Source organism: Manacus candei, unplaced genomic scaffold (assembly GCF_025592945.1).
Source record: "Manacus candei isolate 608988 ecotype Guabito, Panama unplaced genomic scaffold, ASM2559294v1 h1tg000023l, whole genome shotgun sequence".
Classification (NCBI taxonomy): Eukaryota; Metazoa; Chordata; class Aves; order Passeriformes; family Pipridae; genus Manacus; species Manacus candei.
The window spans coordinates 23,654,816-23,669,203 of record NW_026138071.1 but is presented as its reverse complement, the minus strand read 5'-3'; the positions used below and the strand labels follow the sequence as shown (position 1 = coordinate 23,669,203).

General features: G+C 40.0%; 1 protein-coding gene across 3 annotated transcripts in view; it reads left to right on the top strand.

Annotated features, from left to right (window-relative positions):
* Positions 1–14,388, top strand: part of UBE2F (ubiquitin conjugating enzyme E2 F (putative)) — a 66,016-nt gene that overhangs the window by 23,028 nt on the left and 28,600 nt on the right. For all 3 annotated transcript variants that reach the window (XR_007904407.1, XM_051786806.1, XM_051786805.1), the window contains 3 exons: positions 1,243–1,313; positions 5,719–5,776; positions 13,561–13,593. Coding sequence is in view for 2 of the 3 variants with exons in the window: in XM_051786806.1 (XP_051642766.1) it covers positions 1,243–1,313; positions 5,719–5,776; positions 13,561–13,593 (162 nt within the window). In the remaining variant the exon portion in view is untranslated. The remainder of the gene's footprint in view (positions 1–1,242; positions 1,314–5,718; positions 5,777–13,560; positions 13,594–14,388) is intronic.

The window sequence follows — 14,388 nt, the reverse complement described above, 5'->3', positions numbered from 1 at the left end:
TGATCTACTGGCATGGGATAAATACTGCTGCTTTCCTTTACTTGAGAACCAGGCATAATCTTTCAAAACAATGTGAAGGTGTAGCTAATATAAAGCTGTGCTGTTAGGAAACTTCTAAAACCAGCATTTGTTTTGAAAGGAAAGAGTTTGAGACTTTTTTCAGTCAAAATCTGTTACAACTTGCGGATGAGTTGTGGTGATGGGTGTTTCTTCTTTTAGAAGATATTTTTTGGATGTTTTTTTGGTGTCTCAGTGCCATGTGTATTTTCTTACCTCTTTTTCCAAGGAGTCTTAATTAAAAAAATATTTAATTAAAAAGATAATTGGAAAATTGAGAACAAAATGGTGACACAAAACACATCATGCTGCAAGTATAACTGTTTGGCTGTTTTGTCTCTTGACTGAAGACTTTATGGGACACAGTGGAGGAAAATAACTCCACATCTATAATATGTGATTTAATTGAAATTATGCAAGGTGCTGGTCTGTGCTGATGTACTCCAGTGCACTTCCTATAAGGAATAATCTGCCTGATGGAAAGCTGCAAATCCTAATGGGGAGAGCATGGATGGAACAACGTGCTGTTGCTAAGCTACTGAAATTTTTATGACCCACTCTTTATTTACTTCACAAAACTAGAGCAAATGAGACTGTATTTTAAGAATCTGTGTTCCAAAACCCACTATGTAATTCACAAATTTGGTGATCTTGCCTGAAAATAAGTTTGGTAGCTTTTTCTTTTAGTGTCTTAAATTTGAATATGACCAACTGTGAACAGGAAGGTCTCTGTTCAAAAGAAGTTGTTCTTTTTATGTAGTTATCATCATAGCATTCTCTCTGGTTTAACAAACCCCTGACCTGGATATGCCATCCAGGAAAACACTTTGCAGTTTCTTGGTTTAAATTTTTGTCTTACTGGTTGAGTGTTAAGAATGACTTAGAATGTTTTCTTTCCACTGACAGAGTTAGGAGAAGAGAGTAAATTTTCTTGCCTTTCTTTAAAGTTATGTTTTTCTGAGGAAAAGCCTAATAATACCAGCCTAGCTTTTGTAAAGAGTTGAGAGAAGCTGAAAGGGGAGAGAAATCTAGTTTGACTCCTGTAGGTTATGTATCAGTGCCTTTAACATCCAGACCTCGACTGTGAGTATCAAATATATTTGCATTTCTCAGTTGTGTGAGTTGTAACAGTGATAGAGTTTTATTTCAAGGGATAACATGGTAATTTGTTTTCTCTCCTGGCAGCCTCCAAAGGTGAAGTGTTTGACAAGGATCTGGCATCCCAACATTACAGAGACGGGAGAAATCTGCCTAAGGTAGCACCAGCATGTGGTTTGGGTTTTTTTAACCTTGGAGGTTTATCTGCTTGATAAAATATTGTATGGAATTGTCATGGTGGTGTTGTTTTCCACAGATTCTGCAAATCAGTGGCATGTATAGGAATATAGGAATCTGCTGAAGGGATCATTCTTGCTGTGCATTAGAGGCCTTGTAGAGCCAGGTTTAGACTTAATGCTTTGTTTTACTTGGGGTAAAAATGTAAACTCCAATCTAAACAAAATTTTGTTTTGTTTTGTTTTTTTTCTCCCTTATAACTGAATATCCTCAGGCCCTGATGGGACTCAAGGCTTTACTGTTTAATACCTGAGTGTGTAAAGTGCTTGAAAAGCCTTCATATTTCACAAATGTTCCTTAAACTTTGACAGTAGCTCTTCTATACTTGTCATTTGATTATTTTAACATTTAATGTCCACTAAGACGACACATGTACCAGTTATAACAAAGAAGATTTGGGGTCAAGATAAGTCTGAAAGCTTTACTTTACCAAAATGAGAGGCTTCTGTTGCTGGGTAGTTTTCCTTGATAGTAGATGTTTCCTCTCAAAAATCGGTTTCTGAAACTTTGATTTCAGTGTTTCATCACCAGTACCTGATGGTGAAACTGGCCAGGAGCCAACCATAAACAGAAGTGAGAAACATAACTGTCATTTTTCAAGTTAGTGGCTCGTAAAAGAAAATGTAGATGAAGCAGATGCAATGACAATGTGAGATTGAAAGCTGTTCTGAAGATCCAGAATGGTTGTTGACATGTGTAGCAAATTAGCACTTAAAAAAAAAAAGCTGTATTTTTTCTGTAGATTTAAAATCATTTTAGTGCCGTGTTCAAGATCCTGGTGAAAGTGAAGTTTTCAGAGGGCAATCTCTCACACTTTTTAGGCAGGTCAGGCTCGTCAGCCTTAAGAGAACTTAGATTCTTTGAGTCAGGTAGTGCAAGTAAGGGAACAAACAAGTGAGCTTTGTGGAACCAGAAATACTAGACACTAAACAATAGCTGAAGTTGAAGTTCCGCTACAAAATCTTCCGATTAAATAAAGCATCACATCCACATAATCCCAGAATGGCTTGGGTTGGAAAGGACCTTAAAGCCCATCTCGTTCCAACCCCCTGCCATGGGCAGGGACACCTTCCACTATCCCAGGTTGCTCCAAGCCCTGTCCAGCCTGACCTTGGACACTTCCAGGGATGAGGCAGCCACAGCTTCTCTGAACACACTCTTCTGGGTATTTCACTGTTTCCTGCCTTTAAATGGTTCTAATTATGAGAGATGAATGTAGTGTTGGAACACTGTAGTTCTAATGAAGTGAAACAGTTTTTTCAGCATCTGCACTGAAACATCATCTTTATTTGATTGTTAGGTACCTTAACATATCAAACCATTTAGATGGAAAAACTAAAATAACTTAGATTGATTTATGCCTGTTATAATGGAGAATGCATTCTATATATAGTACCTGCAATCAACTTACACAGGAATCTTTACATTAAAATAGCTTCAGTTATTTTTAAAAGCAGGGAAAAAAATCTTCATCAGTGTCTTTCCCAACTACCTTTTGCTAAACATACATCATGGTGTTGCTTTGATAATCATCCCTGGATTAAAACATACCAAATGGTTAAGATTGGGGTCAAGTGTAATAGTTTTGGGTAGGAGAAGTGTTATTTCTCTGTGCTTTATGATTGCAGTTACTCTGGACCATATTATTAATAGATCATATTAATTAGGTCTGGACCACACTTGTGGATATTGCATCCACTGCACATGTGGATAGAAAAAGTGAAGGTTTCTCCAGGACTGATCTCCTCCCCATTACAGGAATTTTTAGTCACTTAAGCTGTAAGTCAGGTCATGTCAGCTGGAGTTTCAGAAGGTTTTAAACTTACTGCAATATTGCAGTTCCCAGGACAGTAGATGTTTTTGCAAGATCTCTTTAGGGTGCTCTGTATTTAACATGAAAAGATTCTTTAAAGCCTTCTTCCATGCAGGAATTACAAAATGAGAAATACTTGATGGGGTGAAAGCTGAGCAGCTGACTGGTCATATCAGTGATGATTTTTGCTACCATAGCTTCAAAATGGTGATTTTGCAATCTTCCCACAGGAACCCAAATATAAGGATTTGAAATTGTATCCTGGGAGGTCTCTGTAGATACAAACCCCACATGGTGAGGCGTGGTTATCAGTACCAGTCCCCCGTGACTGAGGACACACTGGTCTTTTCTTAGCTCCTTCTACAGCTGAAGACAAAGCAAACTAGATGATCTTTAAGGTCCCTTCCAACCCAAACTCTTCTATGATTCAAATGGAAATGCTGTTTTATTGTTCTTCCCTGTTCCTGGTGAAGTCCCCCCCTGACAAACTCACCCTCCTGTCAGCCCAGCTCCCCTGTGGCAGCAGGATCCATGGATGGCAGGTCTTTGAACAGGAGCTACATGCAGATGCCTCTTCATTCAGCAGACTAATTCGTGTTTTTTGTGTGTTTCTGCTCATTTAGGTGTTCATTCTGTGTGTGTGATGCTGAGAGAGCCTCTCGCTATTCAGACCTGCTTGGCTGGCTCTTATATCTGGGTCATCCCTGTGGAGAGCACGGGATGCAGCTTCTCTAGTCACCAGGTTGTGGGAAAAGGTTCTGATTAGGGGCTTAATGAGCATTACCAATCTGTAGGAAGAAAGAGGATACTGCTCTATAAATTACTTATATCAGCAAATGAGGAATGACTATTGAGCTGAGGGACACTTACCTGTCTTCACTGCTTTCCTACCAGAGCTCTAGGAGTGGTATGAGTGTCTCCTCAAGTTCTGGCTGCAGGTGTCCCTCACTGGAGAGAGAGCTCTGAGGGCTTGGGAAGCTGCAGAGCTGTTAATGAGGCTTAACTGATATGCTCTGGCACTCTGAGCTCTGTCAGTGAATATTTTTATGATTTTTTGTGTATGTTAGCCTACTCCTCGCTTTTAAGTTCCCAGTGAGTTATATGAAGAGACAAAGGGGAGTACTGCAGCACAATTTTGTAGGGAACAGTCTTCTTCACTTTCACTTTTGTTATATGAACAAAAATTTCAGCCACAAGATGTTATTTTTAGTGTTCTTGAAATGAGTTTTGAGCTGCACTGGTGGCAATGGCATATTTTACCTTTTTAAAGGCACAGAAATGAGATTAGCAGCACGGTTAAGGTGGAATGGTCTTGTCTGGTGTGACAAGAGGCTGTTCCTAGCCTCTCTAGGAGGACAAGGGGTCAGTGGACGAAGAGTGTATTTCCTTGGATTAAAAACTCTGTGCATTCAATAAAAACTACCTGGATAGCTTGTATGGTCTAGTGGTCTGCTGTGATTTTTTAAATTACTTAATACATGTCACCCTGAAAATTGGTAAAACCTAATGGTTTAAGACTAGTGTCTTTTCAGTAGCAGAAGCTGCTGCTGGTGGTGAATTTTTGTGCTTTGCCACTTTGCTGTGTTGAGATTTCAGTTTTATATTGCTTCTTACAAAGGAAGGTATGGTTGTGGAATCCAGACTTTCTCATTCATATTATTACTTTTGTGAGCAAAACTTCAGCTTATTTCTCCACTATTCCCTGGTCTCCAGTAGTTTTCCTTCTCGTAACTGCTGAGGTTTGGACTGGAAAGGTCCAGAAATACCTGAAGAGCTGAACACACCTCTATGATTTCAACTTGTAAATAGGTCAGCAGCTTCACTGACTTAATATGCAGCATAATATGCTGGTCATATAAATTTCCATGCTGGATATCTGCATATAGGGAAGTCTGTATCTTATTTTATGTATTCATATGTGTTTATACCAGAATTCAAGAGCATGTATTACAGTTAATAAGGAATTTTTTCCTCCTGAGCAGACAGACTAAAACTGTTTCACTTTCCTATCCCTGCCTCTAGGAAGCTAAAGTCTTCTCAGAGAAGAGAGGATGATAATCCTCTTTTTGCTAATTAGATATCCCTCCCAAAATACCCTTTTCTGGATTGGATTGTGCTAGTTTTGGTGAGAGATGCATTGCTCTGCAAGTTTGTCTCTCCACCAAAGATTACAGTGTTCTAAAATGTATCTGTGTGCTCAGTGAATAAAAAAAATGTTCAACGTAGAGACTGTCACAAGGATTTCTGTCACACTTACTCTGCTCGAGGAAAATTTATTCAGGTGTTTTGACAAAGGTTTTGCTCAGGTCGGGAGTTCTGTTATGACACTGTGTGGAATGTAATTTTAGGAAGACATGCCAGCTCCTGTGGTTTAAAATTCCACTATATACAGTGAAAGAAGTAGATCTTCTTTTGCAATTACTTCCTAAGTTCCTAATGTTTTCTGAGAAGATTTCTGACACAGTTTAACTAGAAGTTGCACTGTATAATATGTGTGTCTTTTTTTTTCCCAGTTTATTGAGAGAACACTCAATCGATGGCACTGGCTGGGCTCCAACTAGAACATTAAAGGTACTGTTTCATTTTAGATGCGTCCATTGAACTAGATATAGTTTAAAAATCCTTTTATGGACTTGGAAAGAGACAGATAATGTGGTTTGCTCTGGAAACAACTGAGATTTTTGTCTTTTAACACGTGCTGGTGGCAATACTAGAACAAGTACGGTACTGACTGATCAAAGAAACATTTGCCAGTTTTAGTGTAGCTGCACAAATCCTGCTGTGACTGCTAAAAGGGTTTGCAGCTTGGTGGGACTGCAGATGACCCTGAGACCCCATGGTTGGTAAGGGGGTCTGTTGTTTTTTTGCCCAGGCAGCAGTTGCCAAGAGCAAGAGGATGATGTGAGCAAGACCAGCAGTAATGTCTGCTAATTTCCATTGATATTCCTGACAAATCAGTGCAGAGCACTGAGCTCTTCCTGTTGCTGGAATTGTGCTGTTTATGGACAGTATGACCACACAGTCCAGTTACTTGTCAGTGCATTAAAGATTGTGGTGGGTGTGAGTTCACTACAGAGCACAGAATTCCATGGAATGGGGAGTGACCGACAGCAAACGAGAGCCATGAGCTGGGACCCAGGTTACTTTTGTCTCTTTGTGCTAGCTGCCCCCACTAATCCAGCCTTCCTGACTCCTTTGTTTCCAACCCCCTGGATGGGGCTTTGAGCAGGAGCCTGGTTTAGTGGAAGGTGTCTCTTCCCATGGCAGCAGGGTGGGACTAGATGAGCTTTAAGGTCCCATTGAACCCAGACCTCTATGAACATTTGGAAACTGTGACTTGGAGCACCTGCTCGTCTCCATAATACTGTGTGAGTTTGCACAGTAGCACTGTGCATGGCATTCATTCTTGGCCAGTGATGGACTTGTAAATTAGTATTTCGTATTCCTCTCATCAGTAATATGAAGGCAGACTGGTTTTCTGGAGGAATAGTACCCAAATTTGTCCGATAAACACTGAACCACTGCTAAGATATTGAATTTGAGAATGGGCATGTACTGTACTTCTGCAACAAAAATTCCCAGGAATTACTAATGCAGCCATTTCCATGGTTAGTAAAACCATTCCAATTAGATAACACACATCAAAAGCCACATGCACAAACCAACTCTGCTTTATGCTGCTGCGTGCATGGAGCTTGTGTGCTTAAACCTTTAGAAGGCTGAAGTTTCACATTATGTCTCATCTTCTGAATCCTTGTGGTGGCAGCAGAGCTCTTACACGAAAAATCCTTCAAAATAAACTGCTGTGACCTTTTTGGTAATTGGTTTCGGTATCAAATGGGTAGAAACTTGAAGAAGCTTTTTGAAATAAAAGCAAAACTCTGTTAAATAATCTGTAGAAATTATCTGATAAAATGTATTTTAACAGTGTAGAGAATTCTTAATTGTTAACCTAGTTATGAGTTAGCAACAGGAGCTTATTTATCTTTCAGTCTCCATTCTGTTATGTCCTGCATCATTTTATTGTATACTTTCCTCTCCAAAACAGATAATTCTTATGAATTAAGGCTGAAGCTGAAGACTGTTGCGTTATTTTGAGCCTCTGCTCAGAGTGTCTGAACTTGCTTTTCTCCTGCTTTTAGGTTTGATGATCAAAATGGAAGTTTTCCAGACAGAAAGCAAATAATGGCTTTAATTCCAATTCTGTTCTCAGATTTTATGTCACTGGAAATACCAACTTTTAAATATCTCATATGAATTAACACAGTTGCTGTTACACTGATACTCTGCTTCTTCCCCTTCTGTAATCCCAATTTCACACTCAAAAGTGCTTTAGTAGCTTCTGTTATTCCTCAACATTCACTTCTTTGTATCCTGTTTGCCATGACTATGACCTGCCTGGTTAAGATACTCCTTGGTATTCTCCAGCTTTCTCCTAAATGCCCCTTTTCACTTTGCCATAAAAATATCTGGAGTGATTGATTTTAAAAACGGAAGAAGTGGATCTGTGTATTGTGATTGCAGAATTGGTTCTAAAAGTCAAGCTGTTCCTTCTGCAATGACCTCTAACCAACTACAGCTGGAAATAGGTCCATAAATAAGTGGCTGTTGCTGCTGTCAGGAGACACAGGAGCAGGAATGGGAAGTGTCAAGGTGGTCTTAGACTGTAGATCTGCAGACAGCTTTTCATACCCACCTATAGGAAAGCGCTGGTTTTTTTCAGGAATTTGTCTCCCATAACTTCAGATACAAGGTTAATAAGTATCTGCCTGTGCTATTAGATTATCTAATCTAAAAGGAATTAACTCATTTTCAATAAACTACTGCTGTTTGGAGTTTATCCTTAAGAGGCTTGCTTATTTAATTAGTGTTTAATACTAAATGGGAAAATTTTGCCCTCTTTGTTGCAGTAGTTCTGCTGTTGTCTTCAGGCAGTAAAATTACTTTATTTGAAATCATGCAAATGCCAAACCTAATCTCTTGGAGAAATAAATCAGAGGGTTGTGACTTAACTTTTCCAGTTAACTTTACCTCCATGTTTAAGCATCAACCTGAGTAGTTTTGAAAGTACAAAACTTTGATCCATCATCTTAAGGAAAATAGGTGGTCTGCTGTCAAAACCATATGTAATCAGTGCAGAGGAGTATTTTAAACAGACAATAACTGTCACTGTCTTCAGGATGAAGGGAAAAAAGAAAACCTGTATGTTCTGTGTCATTCACGTTAATTCTTGTTGCTCGTTTTTTCTCAGTGTTATGGTGCCATTGTACAGCTATTGATTTATTCAAGTTCTGTTTTGGAATGGGTCTCTTTGTCTTTCTTCTCCACCTCTAAAAATTGAATAAGACCCAGACAAAAAAACTTCAGACCTACTATTTTGTGAAGAGAAGATGTAAGCCACTAAAGACAATCTTCTGTGTAGATCTGACATTCTGTTTTCTCTGAAAATAAGCTTCAGGAAATTTTTTCTGCAGCATTCTACTGTGTTGTATTTTGATTTATAAATTGGCTTTATCAGTTCTGTAAGAAGTGATTTATTTCTTTCCCCTCTGTACCTGCCCAGGCTGGTGAAAACACACAGCTCAACGTCTTATCGTAGCCTTTGCTTCATAAAACATTTGCAAAAGTTTTCATTTTCTCTCTTTTATATCTTTCTCTCTTTAGTATCTTCTGGTAAAACCAAATCTTTGGTTTAGGTATAGTAGCTGTTATTGCTGGCATGTGAGTCAGGAGAGCAGGGCAGTACATTAGTAAGTCTGATTAAACAGTGGTTGTTTTCACCAAATTGTTGATTTCTGAATATGCAATTTGTGTCAACTTTAATCAGTTGAGTAGACTGGTCTCCTGAGGGCATGGCTTTAGTGTTCCTAATCACTGCAGTGTAGTTCATTAGGGAGCTATCACAGAATTCCCCAGGGAACAATTTATACAAGACTATCTGCCTGCCCTGAAGTACCCTCGAGGACAAATGTCAAGGAGGCAGTGACAAAAGTGAGGGATTTTACAGGAGTGCTCCTGCATACTTGGCAATTCGCAGCTGGCTTGGTCTGGGAGAGGAACAGACTGGAATTGTTCCTCTTTTCTTCCCTCTCATATATTTAAGCACAGAAGAAGTCGTTTTCCAGCCTTCCTCCTTTTTTTGTGTTTGCTAACTGGAGCAGTTCATGCCATTTAAGTTCCCCCGAGCCCTCTGTAAGCTGCTGCTGTGCTTGGGTGGGAAGCATGGGCTGAGATGGCAGGCACATGAGAATTGAGATGCCCTTTGTGGGTGACTTATTCCAGGTGGAAATAGTGTTTTTCCTCCTGCAGGAATTCTCTGAGATGGGAGAGGAAACACAAAACAGAATTTTATTTGGGAGAAGACTGTTTTGGAGGGAAGAGATTTTTTCACAAGCTAAAAAGTACCTACATCTCTGGAAAGAAAACTTTTTTTTTTTTTTTGAATCCCAGGATCAGTGATAAATTTTGTGTATTCAGGTACATTTTAGGGGTTGCAGAGAGGTGGTTACTCCATGGGGGGAAATTCCAGGTGTTTGAGGAGGAGAAGCATGACAGAGCCTGGTGAAGGTGGGGCTTAGTGGGACGAAGAGTGCTTGGCTTTCTAGGCTGCAGTGAAGGGAGGAAGAAGCTGGGCTTGTTTTCAAGATATGATGGAAGAAGGTGAATGGAAGAGGAAAATCACTTGGAGCTGGTGCATAGGCAGAGAGGATAGCAGAGAGCTGCTCCAGGACGCTTGTTTTATCGGAGTTGTTGCTTCAGTTTATAAAGCAAACCAAAAAAATTTGCTTCAGACATCTTGTATTAAATGACTGCTGCTCCTTTCGTTCATCTGAGTGGCTTAAATTGTTTGTTTATAAAAAGTGGTTTAGCAACGAGCTTTGATTTAATCAATCTATTAGATCTGAAATGCTCCTTGGATCTCTAAAGGAGTTTCTTTAATTGGAAGTTCATTAGCTGCTTTTGTCTGGCTTTCTCTCTGCTTAAATTAATGTATTAAATATAGTTTGCTTGTTAAAGGAAAATCTTAATTTGCAATTTACATGTCTGCCTTCTCTTGAAAAGAAGTGCTGTGGTTGTGTTTTTGAAACCCTTGTTTGTGTCATGGTTTCAGTGGCATTGCTTTTGTGAAGTGCTTGTGAGAACTGTCACTTGGGAAGGGCTGGTGACTGAATTAGGACCTCCTGCAAATGCAAAGCTTTGAGACTCTCTGGCCTCTGGAGAGGCGACTTCAAAAGCTGTATTGAGGATTTTGATTTATTGCTTCTGAACTTTAAACACTGCTGCAGTGGCAGGTCTTTTTCTCCTCATTTGGCATGCTGTAAATAAATCTGTGGGCAGGGGTTTGATGTAACTTTTCACTCAAGTGCAACACAAAAATACTCCAGAACGAAAAGGGACCATTATAAAGGGTTATTTACAATTGTCTGATCTTCTGACTTGCTTGTGTTGACTTCCCCACTCTCGACCTCAAACTGGTGATATTGCCATGGAGCAGAGTGTGTTTCCCTCTATTCCCTCTTCCACTTGCTGTGGATTTAGCCAGGTAGTGCTCTGCTTGGGAACCCTGGTTATTTAGCTCAAGTATCGTACTTAAATCCTCTGAACTAACAAAGTAGATGTTAATTAAACTCACTTGCCTTCCCGAGACCTGCTGTTGACTCCCAAAAGCATCTAACCCCATGGGTGTCATCTGTGCTTATGCAAAGCCTCTGGGACACTGGACAGAGAATAGGGACCAGGGCTGCCTGGGCAAGGCTGGAGCTGGAGCCAGGTAAAGCAGCTCAGGCAATTCAGCAGCTTTGCCTGCAGGGTCTAGCCTGGGCAGACCTGAGTGCTTTGGTCCAAAAAGCACAGGAGGTTCTCAGCTGTGCTCTGAAGTGACCCCTCAGCAGTGGGTGCACTTGTACTCTCACTTGGATGTCAAGCACGGAGAAGAAAGTTGATAAAAAGCAGCTTTGTAAAGGAAAAAGACTTGTCAGGTGTTACCTTGTCAGGTAGAGATGTCTAATGCTCCTCTTACAAGGGAGTTCTCATTGAGGTGCAGCAGCATCAAGGTGTGCACTTTTAGCATTTTAAGTTGCCATCTGTCCTGCTCCTGCCTGTGGAGATAACCTTTAAAAGTCCTTGTACTATGCCCAACTTTCAGTTTTCAGAGTATTTAAGCAGAAGTTTGGTAAATGTTTGAAACCAAGGCTGATGCTTTATTACACTGAAAGAGAATAGAAGTTTTTGAACTGTTAAATCTGACAGGATCTTTGGTGGCTCGTGCATCCTTTAGTTCCATCAGAAAATGCATTCAGACCAGTGCTTATCTGCATGCAGCAGGCAGCTCTGCAGTCAGTAATGCAAAGGCATTCTTTCTGCAATGCAACAGTGTCAAGTTTCTCAAATACAAAGTATTTGTTTCGCTCTTGTTCCATCCCATTTCCCTTTCTCAATATCCTAGATTTAAACCCAAGCTAGCCTCAAACTCATTACAAAAAGCGTTGCCCTCTGGTAGGAATTTAGCATTATTTTTTTATGGAGCCGTGCAAGGATATAAAATGAATCCAGCAAGTCATAAAAGTTGAATAGGTGGAAACATCAAAAATTATATTAAGAATTTCACACATAAGTTATTCAGTAGTAATAATAATAATAATAATCCCGTTATGCGTTTTGGTGTCTAGAATGGCAGTGAAAATGTACAGCATTCTGACAACTTGTGACCTTACAAAGTTTTGCTGGGTTTTTTTCTTTTTGTGTTTGTCATTTTATTTTTTTTTTAATGAATCTCTGTGCAAAGCCAGACTGAACGAGTCAAGCATCCCAAAGCCCTAAAACCAGGGCTCAGCAAATAAGAATTTGGGAGCAATTTATTATGTAATGGGAAAACAATTTGGTATCACATTTCTATTACCACCACCCCCAAAACATCCTCAGAGGGCAGTAAAGCCCCTGAGGGCAGCAGTGGAAGGGGCTCCCTGTAATTCAGTGTTTGGGTCATTCCTTTCATGCAGTTTGTGTCTGTGCTGCCACTGAAGGTCATGAGTACCTTTAAAAGTTGCTGGTTTTGCCACACATGTCAAGGTGCTGAAACTGGAAACACAATGTCAGCTGTGCTGGGCAGATTCACATTTTTAAAGCAAATAAACTGAGTAAGGTTATTTGTGCAAGATCAAAAGGAAATTGGATCATGAGAGGCTGTTTTCCACATAATGCTGACATCATGTCTTTTTCATTAAGACATAATTGCATGGTGTCCTTAAGGGATATGGATTTCTGTGATCCACCACTCAGCAGAGGGCCCAGAACAGGAAACAAGCTGAAATGCACTCAGTTATTGAAGTTCTTTGCCATGGATAGGAAGTTTTAACTTTCAGGCTTTATCTTTATTGTAAAAGGCGCATTTTAGCCATGAAATTATTAATGGGCAGCCTTTGTCCCACGGGTGGAAATGAGGCAGTGTGGTTTCCATGGGCAGGCAGTCCAGTGCTCGCAGGCTGTCACGAGATCAGCCCTGATCTTTACTGAATTATCTGGTAGGTGTGAGCTCCAATGCCCAGACTGCAGTGGAATTTTGCAGTAGGGAGCTTGGTTATGTTGCTCCTAAAAGAAATAATATTTTCTGTAGGTAGAAAAGTGTAACCTCTGAGTTGGTGGTAGATGATTCTTTTAGATCTCCTTCTGTAATATTTGGATGTTGTGCGTTTTCTTTCTCTTTGAAGGTTGTCAGTGGACTCTGAGGTCAATGCTAACAGAACCCCAAAATAAGCTGCTTGGTAACACTATTTGGAGGCAGGTTCCCCTGAAACTTCCTGTTTGCAGAAATTGCAAACCCCCTCTATTCAGTGTGTTTAAATAAGTACTTAAAGGTAATAGAATTATCTGAGACATATTCTTATGTAAGAACAGTATTTTTTCATACTCATACTACACCTAACTCTCTTTTCTCTGATATTTTGACAGTTTCAAGTATTTGTCTGACACCATTTTAATTTTTTCATTTTAAGAATGCATTGCTGAATTAAGTTTTATAGCCATCCTTTAAACTAAGGAATGCAGTTTTCAGTTGGTGACATATACTAAGGTATTATTTTTCTCCTTGAGTGGAGAAGCAACAGGAGTAGGGCTCCTGTACACACAGATCTGAACTTTTATTTGAATATGCAGTATTTGGTTTTTGCTGACTCCTAAATATCAAGTGTCCATGAAATGGGAAAGCTTTTTCAATATTTTGATGTAAATTAGTTAAACATCACCCTTAATCTAGATTTAATTTCCAGTAATTTAGTGATTAATATAAAAATTAAGTATGTGAATGTGTTCAAAACACCTGAAATGCACGTCTAACTGACTGTGTTTTTCCTTTGCAGGATGTTGTCTGGGGATTAAACTCCTTATTTACTGTAAGTAAAGGAATATTTTGCATATCCTCTTTTCTTTTTCCTGCCTTGTTTAGCTTGAGCATCTGCTAATGTGAACCGTGTGTGTTGCCTCTAAAAGTTTAGGTCATTATTTCCCTCGACTTCAGTGGAGGGTGTACAAGTATGAAATCAGTTTGTGCTTTTTTTTTTGTGTGTAACTGCAAGGCTAGTACAGATGGTCTGAAGTGCCAGCTTTTTGTACATCCATTTTACTGTTGGTTAGAAATATTGTGGGACATTTTGATAACATGTTACTTGATATCTTCCATGCAGTATGAAATTCCTTCCTTGAAAATGGAGGAGAGGGCAGGAAGCTGTAAGAGGCAGGCAGGATGCAACAGTTGCTTTTGTCCTAAAAGTGGAGAAGCTAAGTCTTTACTGTAAAAAGTTACCTCTTTTAGGGGTTCCAGGGTTATGGTCCCTTTCCACAGCCATTGCTGCTGGGTAGGAAGGTCAGGAGAAAGCAAAGAGCGGCACTACCTTGGGGGCCACATTTGTCATGCCCTCTGGAGAGAGCTACCCCAGCCACTCCAGGATGTAGAAAGGAGGCTGTGAAAAGCTTTGGATGAGGAGCATTGCTGTGGGCTTCCCTTGTCTCAGCCTGTTTTTGGTGGAAGGAATTCCTTCCACCACTGCCTGCAGGGACAGAGGGGTGGCTGTGCTTCCAGTGCTGTCGCTGGGATCGTGGAGAGTTTCTGAAACTCCAGCATAGCCCAGGCCAGTGACTGACTACAATTTGCTGGGATTTCCTGGCACCCCAAGGCTTGATTTGTTTCA